Source organism: Chlorocebus sabaeus, chromosome 28 (genome assembly GCF_047675955.1).
Source record: "Chlorocebus sabaeus isolate Y175 chromosome 28, mChlSab1.0.hap1, whole genome shotgun sequence".
Classification (NCBI taxonomy): Eukaryota; Metazoa; Chordata; class Mammalia; order Primates; family Cercopithecidae; genus Chlorocebus; species Chlorocebus sabaeus.
Window position 1 is genome coordinate 16,472,949 of NC_132931.1, and position 13,634 is coordinate 16,486,582.

Below are 13,634 nucleotides of genomic sequence, written 5' to 3' on the forward strand. Positions count from 1 at the left end.
GCCTGTAATCCCAGCACTTTGGGAGGCCGAGGCGGGGGGATCACGAGGTCAGGAGATCGAGACCATCCTGGCTAACACGGTGAAACCCCGTCTCTACTAAAAAATACAAAAAACTAGTCGGGCGTGGTGGCGGGCGCCTGTAGTCCCAGTTACTCGGGAGGCTGAGGCAGGAGAATGGCGGGAACCCGGGAGGCGGAGCTTGCAGTGAGCTGAGATCCGGCCACTGCACTCCAGACCGGGCAACAGAGCGAGACTCCGTCTCAAAAAACAAAACAAAACAAAACAAAACAAAACAAAACTCCCCAAGCCAGAAGGAAGTGCGTGATGAAGCAGTTCAGCTCAGAGAAGGATGTGCTTCTGAAAGAATTGCCACATCAGCACTGTGTTTAAACTCATATGCTAATCCAAACATGGTCCGGCAAGAACGCAGGCAGAACAAGTCCACCGTGTCCCGGGCCAGGCACAAGCAGGCCAGCTGTTCCGCCTACACCATCACTCAGCTGCGGGGACACCTGGACGGGCTCACCTGTGTGATGCCGCCCACCCTGGGAGGGTCGGGTTTGTTTAAAAGATTTGAGTCAGGCCTCTGGCATTTTGCTGTAATATTCTAGGTAGAATTATAGGGCAATTTGGTACAAATTAGATGTTTAAGGCTGGGCGTGGTGGCTCACGCTGTAATCCCAGCGCTTCGGGAGGCCGCCGCGGGTGGATCATGAGGTCAGGAATTCGAGACCAGCCTGACCAGCGTGGTGAAATCCCATCTCTACTAAAAGTACAAAAATTAGTTGGGCGTGGTGGCGGCGCCTGTAATCCCAGCTACTCGGGAGGCTGAGGCAGGAGAATCGCTTGAGCCCGGGAGGCAGAGGTTGCAGTGAGCCGAGATGGCGCCACTGCACTCCAGCCTGGGCGATAGAGTGAGACTCTGTCTCAAAAACAAAACAAACTGAACAAACAAAAACAAATGAGATGTTCAGCCTGTGAGTAGGCAATGAACAACAACAACAACAAAAATAACCCAGAATACCGGTTTTAATTTTAAGAGAGGGAGTCTTGCTGTGTGGTTCAGACTGGCCTCAAATTGCTGGCCTCAAGCGATCCTCCTGCCTCGGCCTCCCAAGAAGCTGGGATTATAGGTGTGAGCCACCACGTCCAATTCTTTAACGTGTTATAAAATGCTGATAGCAATGGGCTTTCAGTCAGATTTGGTGGGGGAATGTAATCAGTATGTTTACCTGAAGCTCAGGCAGGCACACACACACACTCACAGACACACACATGCACGCACACTGTCAGCACCAACAACAGCTTCACCTAAAATGAAGTGTTAAGAGGAATCAGGCCGGGCGTGGTGGCTCACGCCTGTAATCCCAGCACTTTGGGAGGCAGAGGCGGGTGGATCACGAGGTCGGGAAATCGAGACCATCCTGGCTAACACAGTGAAACCCCGTCTCTACTAAAAATACAAATTATTAGCCAGGCATGACGGCAGGCACCTGTAGTCCCAGCTACTCAGGAGGCTGAGGCAGGAGAATGGCGTGAACCCAGGAGGCGGAGCTTGCAGTGAGTTGAGATCGCACCACTGTACTCCAGCCTGGGCAACAGAGCGAGACTCCGTCTCAAAAAAAGGAGGAATCTATTTACATTATAACTAACTATAGAAACAATGTGGAAGTGAGGGATCAAGACAGTCTCTTCACATTCTGAACCTTAGAAAGATTTCATTTTTTTTTCTTTTTTTTTTTAAAATTTTTAAAATTTTTTCGAGATGGAGTCTTACTCTGTCGCCCAGGCTGGAGTGCAGTGGCTGGATCTCGACTCACTGCAAGCTCCACTGCCCGGGTTCCCGCCATTCTCCTGCCTCAGCCTCCCGAGTAGCTGGGACTACAGGCGGCGCCACCACGCCCGGCTAGTTTTTTTTTTTTGTATTTTTTAGTAGAGATGGGGTTTCACCGTGTTAGCCAGGGTGGTCTCGATCTCCTGACCTCATGATCCGCCCGTCTCGGCCTCCCAAAGTGCTGGGATTACAGGCTTAAGCCACCGCGCCGGGTCTCTTTTTTTTTTTTTTTTTTTTTTTTGAGACAGAGCCATGCTCTGTCCCCCAGGCTAGAGTGCAGTGGAATGATCTCCATTCACTGCAAACTCTGCCTCCTGGATTCAAGCGATTCTCCTGCCTCAGCCTCCTGAGTATCTGGGACTACAGGCATGCGCCACCACACCCGGCTAATTTTTGTATTTTTAGTAGAGACGGGGTTTCACCATGTTGGCCAGGCTGGTCTCGAACGCCTGACCTCAGGTGATCTGCCCGCTTCTGCCTCCCAAATTGTTGGGATTACAGGCATGAGCCACCTCACGTACATTTCAAACAAGTGACTCGGTCATTCCCTGCATGCAAAGGTCTGGTATACAAAGATGTAGGGCAGGGGACACACGAAACAAGAAGCCTGGCCCATCCTCACCCTTTGCCAATGTGGTTATGAAAACCAAGAGAAACCAGGCGAGGTGGCTCACAGCTGTAATCCCAGCACTTTGGGAGGCCGAGTTGGGTGGATCACTTGAGGTCAGGAGTTTGAGACCAGCCTGGACAACATGGTGAAACCCGGTCTCTACTAAAAATACAAAAATTAGCCCGACGTGGTGGTGCATGCCTGTAGTCCCAGGTGCTTAAGAGGCTGAGGGAGAATTGCTTGAACCCAGGAGATGCAAGTTGCAGTGAGCTGAGATTGTGCAGCCTGGGCGACAGAGCAAGACTCCGTCTCAAAAAAACAAAAACCCAAAAACGAAAAACTAAACCAGAAAAACCGGACGAGCAACAGGGATGAGTCAGGAATGTGTTTTCTGCCACCCCTCGTCCCATTTCCTTGGCTAAGCTGTGGCCAAAGCACTCCCGGCCTTTTACACGTGGGACCTGCTGCTGGCTGTGGAGGCAGGAAGACTCTCCTCTCCAGATGAAACCGCGCGTGGGAAGAGTCACCCAATTCTCTCTGTGGCAGGGAGCGGCGGCCATGGAGCTCCTGGGTCCCCCGACAGGGGCAGGGCCTGCTGTTCCAGGGCGCCCGCCACCTCCCAGACCAGCTTGCACCACCTGCCTGTTAAGCTTGGTGTTAAGAGAAAAGGCAGGGATGAAAGAGACCCACGTGTAATCTCCACGTGAATTATACTTTCTTTTTTCAGACAGTGTCTTGCTCTGTCCCCCAGGCTGCAGTGCAGTGATGCAATCTCGGCTCATGGCAACCTCTGCCTCCCAGGTTTAAGTGATTCTCCTGCTTCAGCCTCCCGAGTAGCTGGGATTACAGGCATGCGCCACCACCCCCAGCTAATTTTTGTATTTTTAGTAGAAACGGGGTTTCACCATGTTGGCCAGGCTGGTCTCGAACTCCCGACCTCAAGTGATCCGCCCACCTTGGCCTCCCAAAGTACTGGAATTAGATGTGTGAGCCACCATGCCCGGCCTCTGAATTACACTTCTTACCCGTATTGTCACCTCCCTCCCTCCTGGCTCTTTATTCAAACACCAGAACCGAATAAAAATCGTGTTTAATTGCAGAAGATACATTTATGTTGTAGCGTTTATTGGGTGCCCACCGCCGGCTGGGCACTGAGCTGGGCGTTTGCAGGACACGCAGTCACACAACACCTCACAACAGCCCTGTGAGGTAGGGATGAGTCCCGCGAACAGTCCAGAAAACGCGGGCTCCCAGGCACCCTGCCCGCTCCCACAGCTAGGCAGGCGGTACAGCGGGGACTGAAGCAGTTCTTTTTGACTCCAGGTTCTATGCAGCTCTTGGTCCCATTGTTTTGGAGATTACAGGTTTGGTCCCAGAGTCCACTGAGCCCATTCACAACGTTTACAGGTTTTGTTTCCTATCCCCCACCCTCATTATCCTTTTTGAAGTCTGGAAAAATATAATTTAAAAATGACTATGAGTGTACAGTTTGGAGTTCGGCAAATTAGTACACGTTCTGTTTGGTTCAGGGTCCCTCTCCATCTGGGTCTCTGGCGCAGCAGTAAGAGTTCTAAAGGGCATCTCAGCGGCCTCTCTCTGTCCCCGTCACTCCTAAGCACGTCTGAGGCCACCAGTGAGGCTGGGACTCATGGGTTCCAGCAGAGGAAGAGGAGCTGGTGGGAGTGAAACGGGCAACAGCAAAGTGGAGGTGGGTAACCCTCCACAATGGCTGCTCAGCAAACACAGACATCCTCTTCATTCTTCTCGACCAAGAATCTGCAGTCCTCCTCCCTTCTTTAGAGCGCACGGCTTAGCTCTGACCCAGGCAAGCACAGGGCTTCCTGTGGTCTGCATGGAAAGCACCCAGCCAGCCTTGCCCGGGCCACCCGAGGGGGAGTGTGGGTCGAGGGTCACAGGACATCCGAGGCCTCCTCTGCAACTGGCTCATCTTACAGTGTGGGAAGCCGAGGCTGCGCGAGGAAGAGAAGTCCCCGCATCTTCTCGTACTACCAATCCCACAGACAGACAAAAGGGACCTGGCAAAGGAGATTCGAGTCTCCAAATCCTCACGACAGGCAGGCACTAGAACAAACAGTACTTTTAACACAGAACTGGAAATGCAGCTCTTTGGTGATGGGGAACCCTAGCTCAGGGTTCCATATCTCTTGTGCACTTTTTTTCTCCCACGAACGCACTCTAGCCAAACGTGCCTCCCAGGAGATGGAGTGCATGCTCAGGTTCTAGAGAGCCCTCTGGCCTTGCACCACAAGCTGCGGGCGTGGGTCAAGGCTGCGTGCTGCCGCGGCCCTTCTCATCCCTGCTCAAGCATAGCCCGCTCTGGCCTCAGTGGTCCCCACCGCCTCAGCCTGCGTGACCGGGATCCCATTTCATCAAAGGTCCAGGACGGACACGCAGGGTTTGAAGGAAAAGTTCCATCAGCCCACCTGCACCTCTGCCTAATGCAGATGTTCTGTGTGCCGCACGCACACCAGCGGCTGTGAGGAAGCCGGTGTAGTTGAGTCCCGCTCCAGCGCCCCCTGCGTTTAGGAGTTTGCCGTCAAAGCCAACCCAGGAACGCTGGGGCATTTCACTGCAGCCGCTCAGCGGAGGTGGCAACTCCCCTCCAGCTCTTCGCCCAGTGTGACCATGACAGCCATCTGGAAACAGGCGTCCCAGCCTTCCTCGGTTCAAAAACCCAAGCCTGCAAAGGCAGGGTAAATACAGTTTTTGCCTTTTCCCTTCTATCCGTAACTTACACCACTCCAAAGATTCTAAAACCCTCTCTCCTGCCATTAACTCCACTTAAATGCCCTCAACGCTTTGGCTGCTAGGTGTCTTGGTTTGGAATGCAGAGTCTGAGGTACTTGAGGTTGTTTTAATTCCGTAAATAGGAAAAGGGAAGTGAGGCAAATACTGAAGCTTTGCAACCACCATCTCTCATCGGTTTGCTGAGGAAATTTTCTAAGATGAAAATAGAAAGGCACATGTCGCCCTGTGAAGGACGTGGCCCAGCCGCCTTCTCTCTGTCGCTGTCTCCCGCTACGACCTCTCACACAGGTAGGAAGCCCCTGCGGACAGCAGGGCCAGCGAAAGGACAGCTCGGACGGCCACCACACTTGAATTCTGTGCTTTCCTGGGCATAGGAGTAGCTACAAACTTTCCTTAAAAAAAAAAAAAAAAAAAAATCACACAGTTTTTCAACAGGAAGAGTAAAGTAGAAGAACAGATCATTTAATTATACAAACAAAATCGCTTTCCTTTGCTCCAGGGAGTCCAGGCAACCTTTTAAGTTCATTTGCTGCCTGAAAGAAAGGTTTTTAGTATCAGAAAGAACCTCGCTCTCCTCCAATATTCACATGGAAAACAAGATCAGAAACAAAACTCCACCATGGAAGAAATCCCAGAGTGATCCAATTTGGAAAGAATTTAATTAACAAAATAAAACGGAGGGAAAATGGTCCAGGTGGGGCCCCAGGGAGAGAGGGCTCCTGCCCCAGCCGAAGTCTGCCCAGCACAACACCTGGTGGGCAGCCCCTGGGCCTGTCACTGCAGAACTGGCCTTGACAACCAGACCCACTGTGCACAACACCACGGCTTCCTTATGCACTCGGCATTATGTACAGATATTAAAAAACCCAACGGCAGGTGGCTGGAAAGTGGCTTCTAGCTCCCCTATGCTGGCTTGGCACGTTCATGCATGCAAAGCGAGGAGGTTTTGCGGGCTTCACCAAACAGTTAATTTTGGCAAAAAGAGAAAACAAACAAACAAAAAGCTAAAATTTATAAGCAGGATTTAAAAGCCACTGAAGTGAAAACGATGTATGTCCTCAGCGTTATGGAGTTAGACTACCACTACAATTTTTTTTTTTTTTTTTTTAATAAAGTCTCTGCCATCCTCTCCCCCGACTCAGGTCAAAGTTCATAGCAGCAATGCACAAAGTCCTCTGTGAAGCCAGTGTTCTCTGCTCCCCGGGTCAGAGGTCACAGGTCAAGTTCAGTCAGTCCGAAGAATCATGGGCGGGTGCTCGCTGTCCTCATCCAGGCGCAGGGCACTGGCCTCGTCCTCCAGGCAGGCGCCACCCACAGCACCCAGGTCGTCTGTGTAGGCTGCAAAGAGACGATGAAGTCACCCTTCAAAGGCTGGGGACCCATCACAGACCCCATGACACAAACTGAGGACTGTGTTTTGGAAACACTGGTGTATGTTTATAAACTGCAGCCTGTATTAAGATGTTCTGAATTCTGATTGCTTTCTAATGAAATCTTTGCAGCCTTTGGCAGCTTGAGATGAAGTCATTTGTTCTCTGACATTCATAAATGTCAAAATGACACCTGCCCAGCAAACAGGGGCTCCCTAATGGACAGGCCACAAACTCCCTCAAGCTGGTTACACAGAGCTCAAAAATAACACCAGGAAAAAATAACGACACTAAGAGACTTTCAGGGCGGGCTTCCCGAACCGCAAGCGCCGGTTCACGGATGGGAGTGGCGGAGAGCAGTGGGACAGCCCCGTGTGGGTGCAAAACCACAGGCTCTCCCACTGGAGTGCAAATTGGTTTTTTTAAGAAGGTGCCTCACATAGCCAAGGCTGTGGCTGGAGGATCTCGCGCATGGGTCTTAGTGCTGCTGCCGGAGGGGAGCCCGTTGGCCTCGTTCCCCTACGGCTTCTGCACTTCACAGGCCCAGCACGAAGGCGGTACTCGATGCAGATTTGCTGAAGGACAGAAAAAAGGTGGGAGGGAAAGACCGAGGCCAAACCCTTGGCAGTACTTTTCAGGGTGGTATCTTAGTTGAGAGGTGGCCAGTCTGGGTGCAAGTCACATGCCCCCAGAGTCACCTGAGCCAGGATGACCACATTTTCTTCAAAAACGGAGAAGATGGGCCTGGTACGGTGGCTCAGGCCTATAATCCCAGCACTTTGGGAGGCCAAGGTGGGAGAATCACTTGAGCCCAGGAGGCGTTTGAGACCACCCTGGGCAACACAGGGAGACCCCATCTCAACTTTAAAAAAAAAAAAAAAGGAAAGGAAACTGAATTCAGCCTTGAGAGGCCTTGGCAGACCCATTTACCAACCTCGCCTATGTCCTCAGAACCAGTCCCCCACTTTCCCAATGAGGAGCTGGTAGGGTAGCTCCGGAGCCAGCAGGAGGCAGGAGCACTCCGGGGCAGTGGGTGGGGCTAATTACCTTCCAGGTTTGCGTCACGCCCCTTACCAAGTCTCGTTGGGGATGAAGGCACGTAAGTACCTTTTGCTGCAGCTGCGCCGTATGTCTGAGTGACTAAGGGGCAGTCGTGAGAGGCAGAGTCCAAGATCTCATTGGCCGTCTCCAGGCTGCCATCCAGCCTGGAGGGGAGAAAGCAACACAGCTCAGTGTCTCCACACAGGGCGGCCTCGTGGGCAGCACACACTGGCTGCCTTGCCGCAACAGAGCCGACATGCTACTCACCACACAGGATGCCAGGCATTCATCACGCAACTTTCATCTCCTTGTGTATCTGTACACATTTTTACATGAAGAGTTTTACATGGAAAGTCTAAAGAGGGAGTTATACCTAACAAGGCAGTATTTCACTTTTACGATGGAAGAACATAACTAAGAACTAGGATTCATTATTTTAAGAAAAAGTCAGGCTAGGCCAGGCGCAATGGCTCATGCCTGTAATCCCAGCACTTTGGGAGGCCAAGGCAGGTGGATCACGAGGTCAGGAGATCGAGACCATCCTGGCTAACACAGTGAAACCCTGTCTCTACTAAAAATACAAAAAATTAGCCGGGCGCGGTGGCAGGAGCCTGTGGTCCCAGCTACTCGGGAGGCTGAGGCAGGAGAATCGCTTGAACCCGGGAGGGTGGAGCTTGCAGTTAGCCGAGATCGCGCCACTGTACTCCAGCCTGGGTGACAGGGGGAGACTCCGTTTCACCAAAAAAAAAAGAAAAAAAAAAAAAGGCTAGGTGCAGCGGCTCACTCCTGTTACCCCAACACTTGGGGAGGCCAAGGCAGGAGGCTCACTTGAGCCTAAGAGTTCCAGACCAGCCTGGACAACCTGGCAAGACCCTGCACAAAAAAATAATTAGCTGGATGTGCTGCGTGCCTGCAGTCCCACCTACTAGGGAGGCTGAGGTGGAAGAATCCCTTGAACCCGGAAGCTCAAGGCTGCAGTGAGCTGTGAATGCACCACTGCACTCCAGCCTGGCGAGGGTGACACCCTGTCTCTAAAATAAATAATTATATTGTTGCTGGAACTTTTTGATCATAAAAAAATGTGTGAGACAGAATGAAAATGCATTACTTCTCGATGAACAACTGTTAACTCCCTGTTTTCCAAGGACAAACCTGTACCTCACAGTGAGACAAGAGGCTCTCAACCACGCGCACTGACTTGTGGTGGCCCCCACGCTGCACCCTTCCTTTCCGAATGTGAAACTCCACCCTGCGGACGAAGGCCTGGCCTCCCTGCGCCTCTCCCCCAGCTAAGAACAAATGCGGCTCCCCCGTCACCCCTGCGTTGTCTCTGTGCCCAGTCCCTTAGGGAGCCCTGACGCCACCAGCCACAGCCCGGGGCTCGGGGCTCCCTGTCCTGCAGTGGCATCGATTTCACCTGGGAAAGCTAAGCTCCCGACCTGCGCGGCATGGGTCGCCATGCTGGCATCTGCCCCTTTATGTCACTGGTTTGCAAGGAAATAAACAAACATACGCCAGGTGCCCCAAAAGCGCGGAGCAGCTCCGTGAAGCGGCCGGAGCAGACTCACCGGTGCTGCTTCATCAGGGCGCACTCGCCGCCCTCCTGGGGGTCCAGGTTGTACATGTACAGGTACCCATCGGAGGCACCCACCAACAACCGCGGGATCTTCTGAATTCTAGGGAGAACAAAGAGCAGCCACATTCTAGCCAACTGTCACAAAACGGTCTCATTACACGGCAGCCTCACTTTTGGCAGGCCAGGGAGGAGACCCCAGCAGAATGAGCACAAGAGCAGCTGCAGGCGTCTGGTGCCCACTGACCTCGGCTCACAGGGCCAAGGCTGCACTCGTGGCCGAGCCCTGAAGCCCATGGGAGACGAGAACGGGACAAAGCCGGTTTCGTGGCTTCTGGGATCATTATGCGGCCCTGAAGCCCACAGGAGATGAGAGCGGGACGAAGCTGGTTTCGTGGCTTCTGGGATTATGATGGGTAGTCGCTGTCAGAGAAGTTTTCGAGGACGCTAGTCAGATAACAAAACTGGAAAACGATGTTTAAAGACGCATGGAAGCCCAAAGCCCTGCTGTCACTGGATGTAATGACAATCTTTCCTGCACTCAGCACAGAACCTTAGACGATCCCAGAACGTTCACAGGCCCCACGTGTGTTCTGAAGCTGGACCCTGGGGCCGGCCGGACGCCTGAGACTCAGCAAGTGTGCTTTCTGTGGCCCCAAAGGGTTAACGATGGCACGCTCACAAGGTTTGACTTAACGTCTTTCATTAAAACCGCAGACTGTCCACAAAACAGAACGGGAGACCGTGTGGAAATGGACCCCACACAGAGCGGCAAGCCTAGTGCCTGCCAGGGCGCCTCCCATCCCCGACAACTCTCGACGGAGTGTCGGCTCTAAAGAGCTGCTCCTGTTCAGGAGAAACACGGAAGGGGTCACAAGCTACCAGGACTGGGCCCCTCGGCCTGAGGCACACAGGGTGGGGGATGCAGGCCCGGCTCTACTCACGTGGCTAGCGAGCAGATGTTTTTGTGGCCACAGAATGGCAGGCGGACTGTGGCGAAGGCTCTGCCCTGGTTGAACATTTCTGTCACTTGGGAAGGCAGGTAGCTGGTGGAGGCCATGAGCACTTTCCCGAAGTACCCGGTCCAGGTGGTGGGCTCCTCTGGGGGTCTGGAAGGAAAGGCCACTAGACACATGAAGTTGTACCCTCCCTGGAGGGATGGCCACCCCCTACTCACACAGACGCACAGCTCTGGAGCCAACAGCAAAAGTCTCCATTCTTCACAGGAAAGTTAAGAAGGGTTGGTTATAAGCAGACACTCAGGGCCCCGGGGGCATCACGGGGCTTCCTCTGGGAGGTGTCAGAGGAGGGGCGCTCAGCTTCAGGGAGAAGCAGCCACAGCCTTTGAGTGGCCACAGACAAGACGTGGCAGGTGATCACACATCCCCTTTACAAGGGTGCGAGGATGTCTAGGGCCTAACTGATGACCCCTGCTAGGTCTTTGTAACAGAAGTCTCCAAAAACCTTGAGTATAGACCCCAAAACATTATTTTCCCGTAGCCTATTTGTGTTGTTATTCATCTATTTTGGGGGAGAGGGCGGGGCATGTTCCATTTGTCTTTTTAAAAATTGTGATGAAATATACATAACAAAATTTATTTCTGACCATCTAAAGTATGTTATTGTAATGCTGATCTGAGTGGGATGTTCTTTTTAAATTTTTTAGAGAGAGGCTGGGCACAGTGGCTCACAAGCAGATCACTTGAGCCCAGGAGTTCCAGACCAGCCTGGGGAACATAGCGAAATTCTGTGTCTACAAATAATTTAAAAATTAGCCAGGCATGGTGCATGCCTTAGTCCCAGGTACTCAGGAGGCTGAGGCAGGACGATGGCTTGAGCCCAGCAGCTGGAGGCTACAATGAGTAATGACTGTGCCACTGCACTGCAGCCTGGGCAACAGAGTAAGACCCTCTTAAAAGATAAGACCCCGTCACGCTACATATTCATGGCAATAATAAATACTGTGGAAGCCATCCATGTCTCTCTCTGCTTACCTGTGGGCAGGTAAGAGACAAGCCATTCATGGGCTGTCTGATCACGAACGCTTCCGTAGTGAGGGGAACCTGAGGAGGGGCCATCCGCACTGACTAGAGGATGTCCACCTGGGCCCTCCATGCCCTACGCAAGGCCTCTGTCTATTCTGCATGCTGCCCGAGGGACAAGCTCATCTGCTGGGGCCCGTCCTCCTCACTGCCAAGCCTGGATGCGGAGGTGCTCGTTCCATGGCCAGCTTCAAGGTCTTCACTGGTTAACGATGTCAGCGGGTGGGCGGACCCGTGCTCACCTCCCATCCCGGCAGCAAGAGGGGACACAGGGTTTTGCGTCATTTTTCAAGGAACGTCTATTTGCAACTCACTTTTCTTTCACAGTCTCGAGTTTGAAGATGTGCACGGTCTCCGTGTTGCTGGAGGCGGAGAGGAACACGCCGTCCATGCTGAAGGCCAGGCAGCAGATGCTCACACACCTGGGGAGATGCAGAGGTCGGGCCGGGCCACCGGGCCAGCAGCTGCCCCAGGGGTTCAACTCAAGTGGAGGAGAAGAGTTCCTGTCACGGGCACACTTGGGCCTGCTGGTAAGTTTTACTCCCCTCCAACCACCTTCTCAAACATTTTCCTTGAGAGAGGAACATGTTCGAAAGGAAATACTAAGAACAATTCGTTAACAGAGCTGCAACCTTCCAGATGACAAAAGAAAGAGGAATTCACTAAACCACTTTTAGCTGAATTAGGATGGATTTATAGTCCTAAGGTGAGTAAAAGAAAACTCAGTAATTTAAGTTATAGCCATTCTTTCCACACCAGAGGGTAAATAGGCAACCTCGGTGAAGTTTAAGAACAGAGCAGGCCGGGCGCGGTGGCTCAAGCCTGTAATCCCAGCACTTTGGGAGGCCAAGACGGGCGGATCACGAGGTCAGAAGATCGAGACCATCCTGGCTAACACAGTGAAACGCCATCTCTACTAAAAAATACAAAAAACTAGCCGGGCGAGGTGGCAAACGCCTATAGTCCCAGCTACTCAGGAGGCTGAGGCAGAAGAATGGCGTAAACCCAGGAGGCGGAGCTTGCAGTGAGCTGAGATCTGGCCACTGCGCTCCAGCCTGGGCGACAGAGCAAGACTCTGTCTCAAAAAAAAAAAGAACAGAGCAAAGAGCCGGGCATGGTGGCTTACACCTATAATCCCAGCACTTTCGGAGGCTGAGGTGGAAGGATCACGAGGTCAAGATATTGAGACCATCCTGGCCAACACAGTGAAACCCTGTCTCTACTAAAATTACAAAAATTAGCTGGCTGTGGTGGTGGGTGCCTGTAGTCCCAGCTACTCAGGAGGCTGAGACAGAAGAATCGCTTGAACCTCGGAGGCAGAGGTTGCAGTGAGCTGAGATCGCACCACTGCACTCCAGCCTGGGCGACAGAATGAGACTGTCTCAATTAAAAAGAAAAAAAAAAAGGGCCGGGTGCGGTGGCTCACGCCTGTAATCCCAGCACTTTGGGAGGCTGAGGCGGGTGGATCACAAGGTCAGGAGATCGAGACCATCCTGGCTAACACGGTGAAACCCTGTCTCTACTAAAAATACAAAACAATTAGCCAGGCATGGTGGCGGGCACCTATAGCCCCAGCTACTCTGGAGGCTGAGGCAGGAGAATGGCATGAACCCAGGAGGCGGAGTTGCAGTGAGCTGAGATCACGCCACTGCACTCCAGCCTGGGCGACAGAGCAAGACTCCATCTCAAAAAAAAGAACAGAGCAAAACTTTCAACAGGCAAAGTGGTTCAAGTATCTTAAAAATTAACTGGCATTCCAAAGCCACTAAATTCATGTGAATTTCTTCATAACACTAGAAATACAAGATACTTTCAGCCCTGTCCCTAATAGCAAGGGGTTTTCCTGGCGTCAGTGTTGACCATGTGTATTAATTAGGTATGGGTATGAATTAGGAATGGTTCCCGCCTTAATGCAGCATCCAACAATGGGAGTGGGGTCAGGCAGGTGCGAATGAAACCGCCTTTGAAAAATGATGCCTGAAACCGGGTAAGAGATCTGACTTCACTGACTCCATCTTGCTTCTAATCTCCAAGCTACCCTTGTTCATTCCTGGGCATAGACTGTTTTAACTTTGGGAGGAACTTTGCTTACGATATTTTGCAGACCCTGCACTTGATGGATCCCCTGGCCCCACACAGATCAATCAACTGGCTCATCTGATCTTGTGGCCCCCACCCGGCAACTGACCGAGTGCAAGAAGACAGCTCCGACTCCCTAAGATTTCATCTCTGACAATCAGCCCTCCTGGCCCACTGGCTTCTCCCCACCCAAGTTATCCTTAAAACCTTTGCTCCCCGAATGCTCAGAGAGACTGATTTGAGTAGTAATCAAACTCCAGCCTCCTGCACAGCCGGCTCTGCATGAATTACTTTCTCTACTGCAATTCCCCTCTTG

The 13,634-nt window shown here is 52.2% G+C and overlaps 1 protein-coding gene across 5 annotated transcripts in view; it reads right to left on the reverse strand.

The window, feature by feature from the left end:
• Nucleotides 1-5,654: 5,654 nt before the first annotated feature.
• The window catches only part of WIPI2 (WD repeat domain, phosphoinositide interacting 2), a 44,166-nt gene continuing 36,186 nt past the window's right edge, over nucleotides 5,655-13,634 (reverse strand). For 3 of the 5 annotated variants that reach the window (XM_008018790.3, XM_008018787.3, XM_073012856.1), the window contains 5 exons: nucleotides 11,554-11,661; nucleotides 10,142-10,306; nucleotides 9,193-9,300; nucleotides 7,658-7,788; nucleotides 5,655-6,551 (listed from right to left, as the gene is read on the reverse strand). In XM_008018790.3, the coding sequence (XP_008016981.1) occupies nucleotides 6,439-6,551; nucleotides 7,658-7,788; nucleotides 9,193-9,300; nucleotides 10,142-10,306; nucleotides 11,554-11,661 (625 nt within the window). In that variant the 3' untranslated portion in view covers nucleotides 5,655-6,438. The remainder of the gene's footprint in view (nucleotides 6,552-7,657; nucleotides 7,789-9,192; nucleotides 9,301-10,141; nucleotides 10,307-11,553; nucleotides 11,662-13,634) is intronic. The other 2 variants (XM_008018791.3, XM_008018789.3) reach the window with 1 other exon arrangement.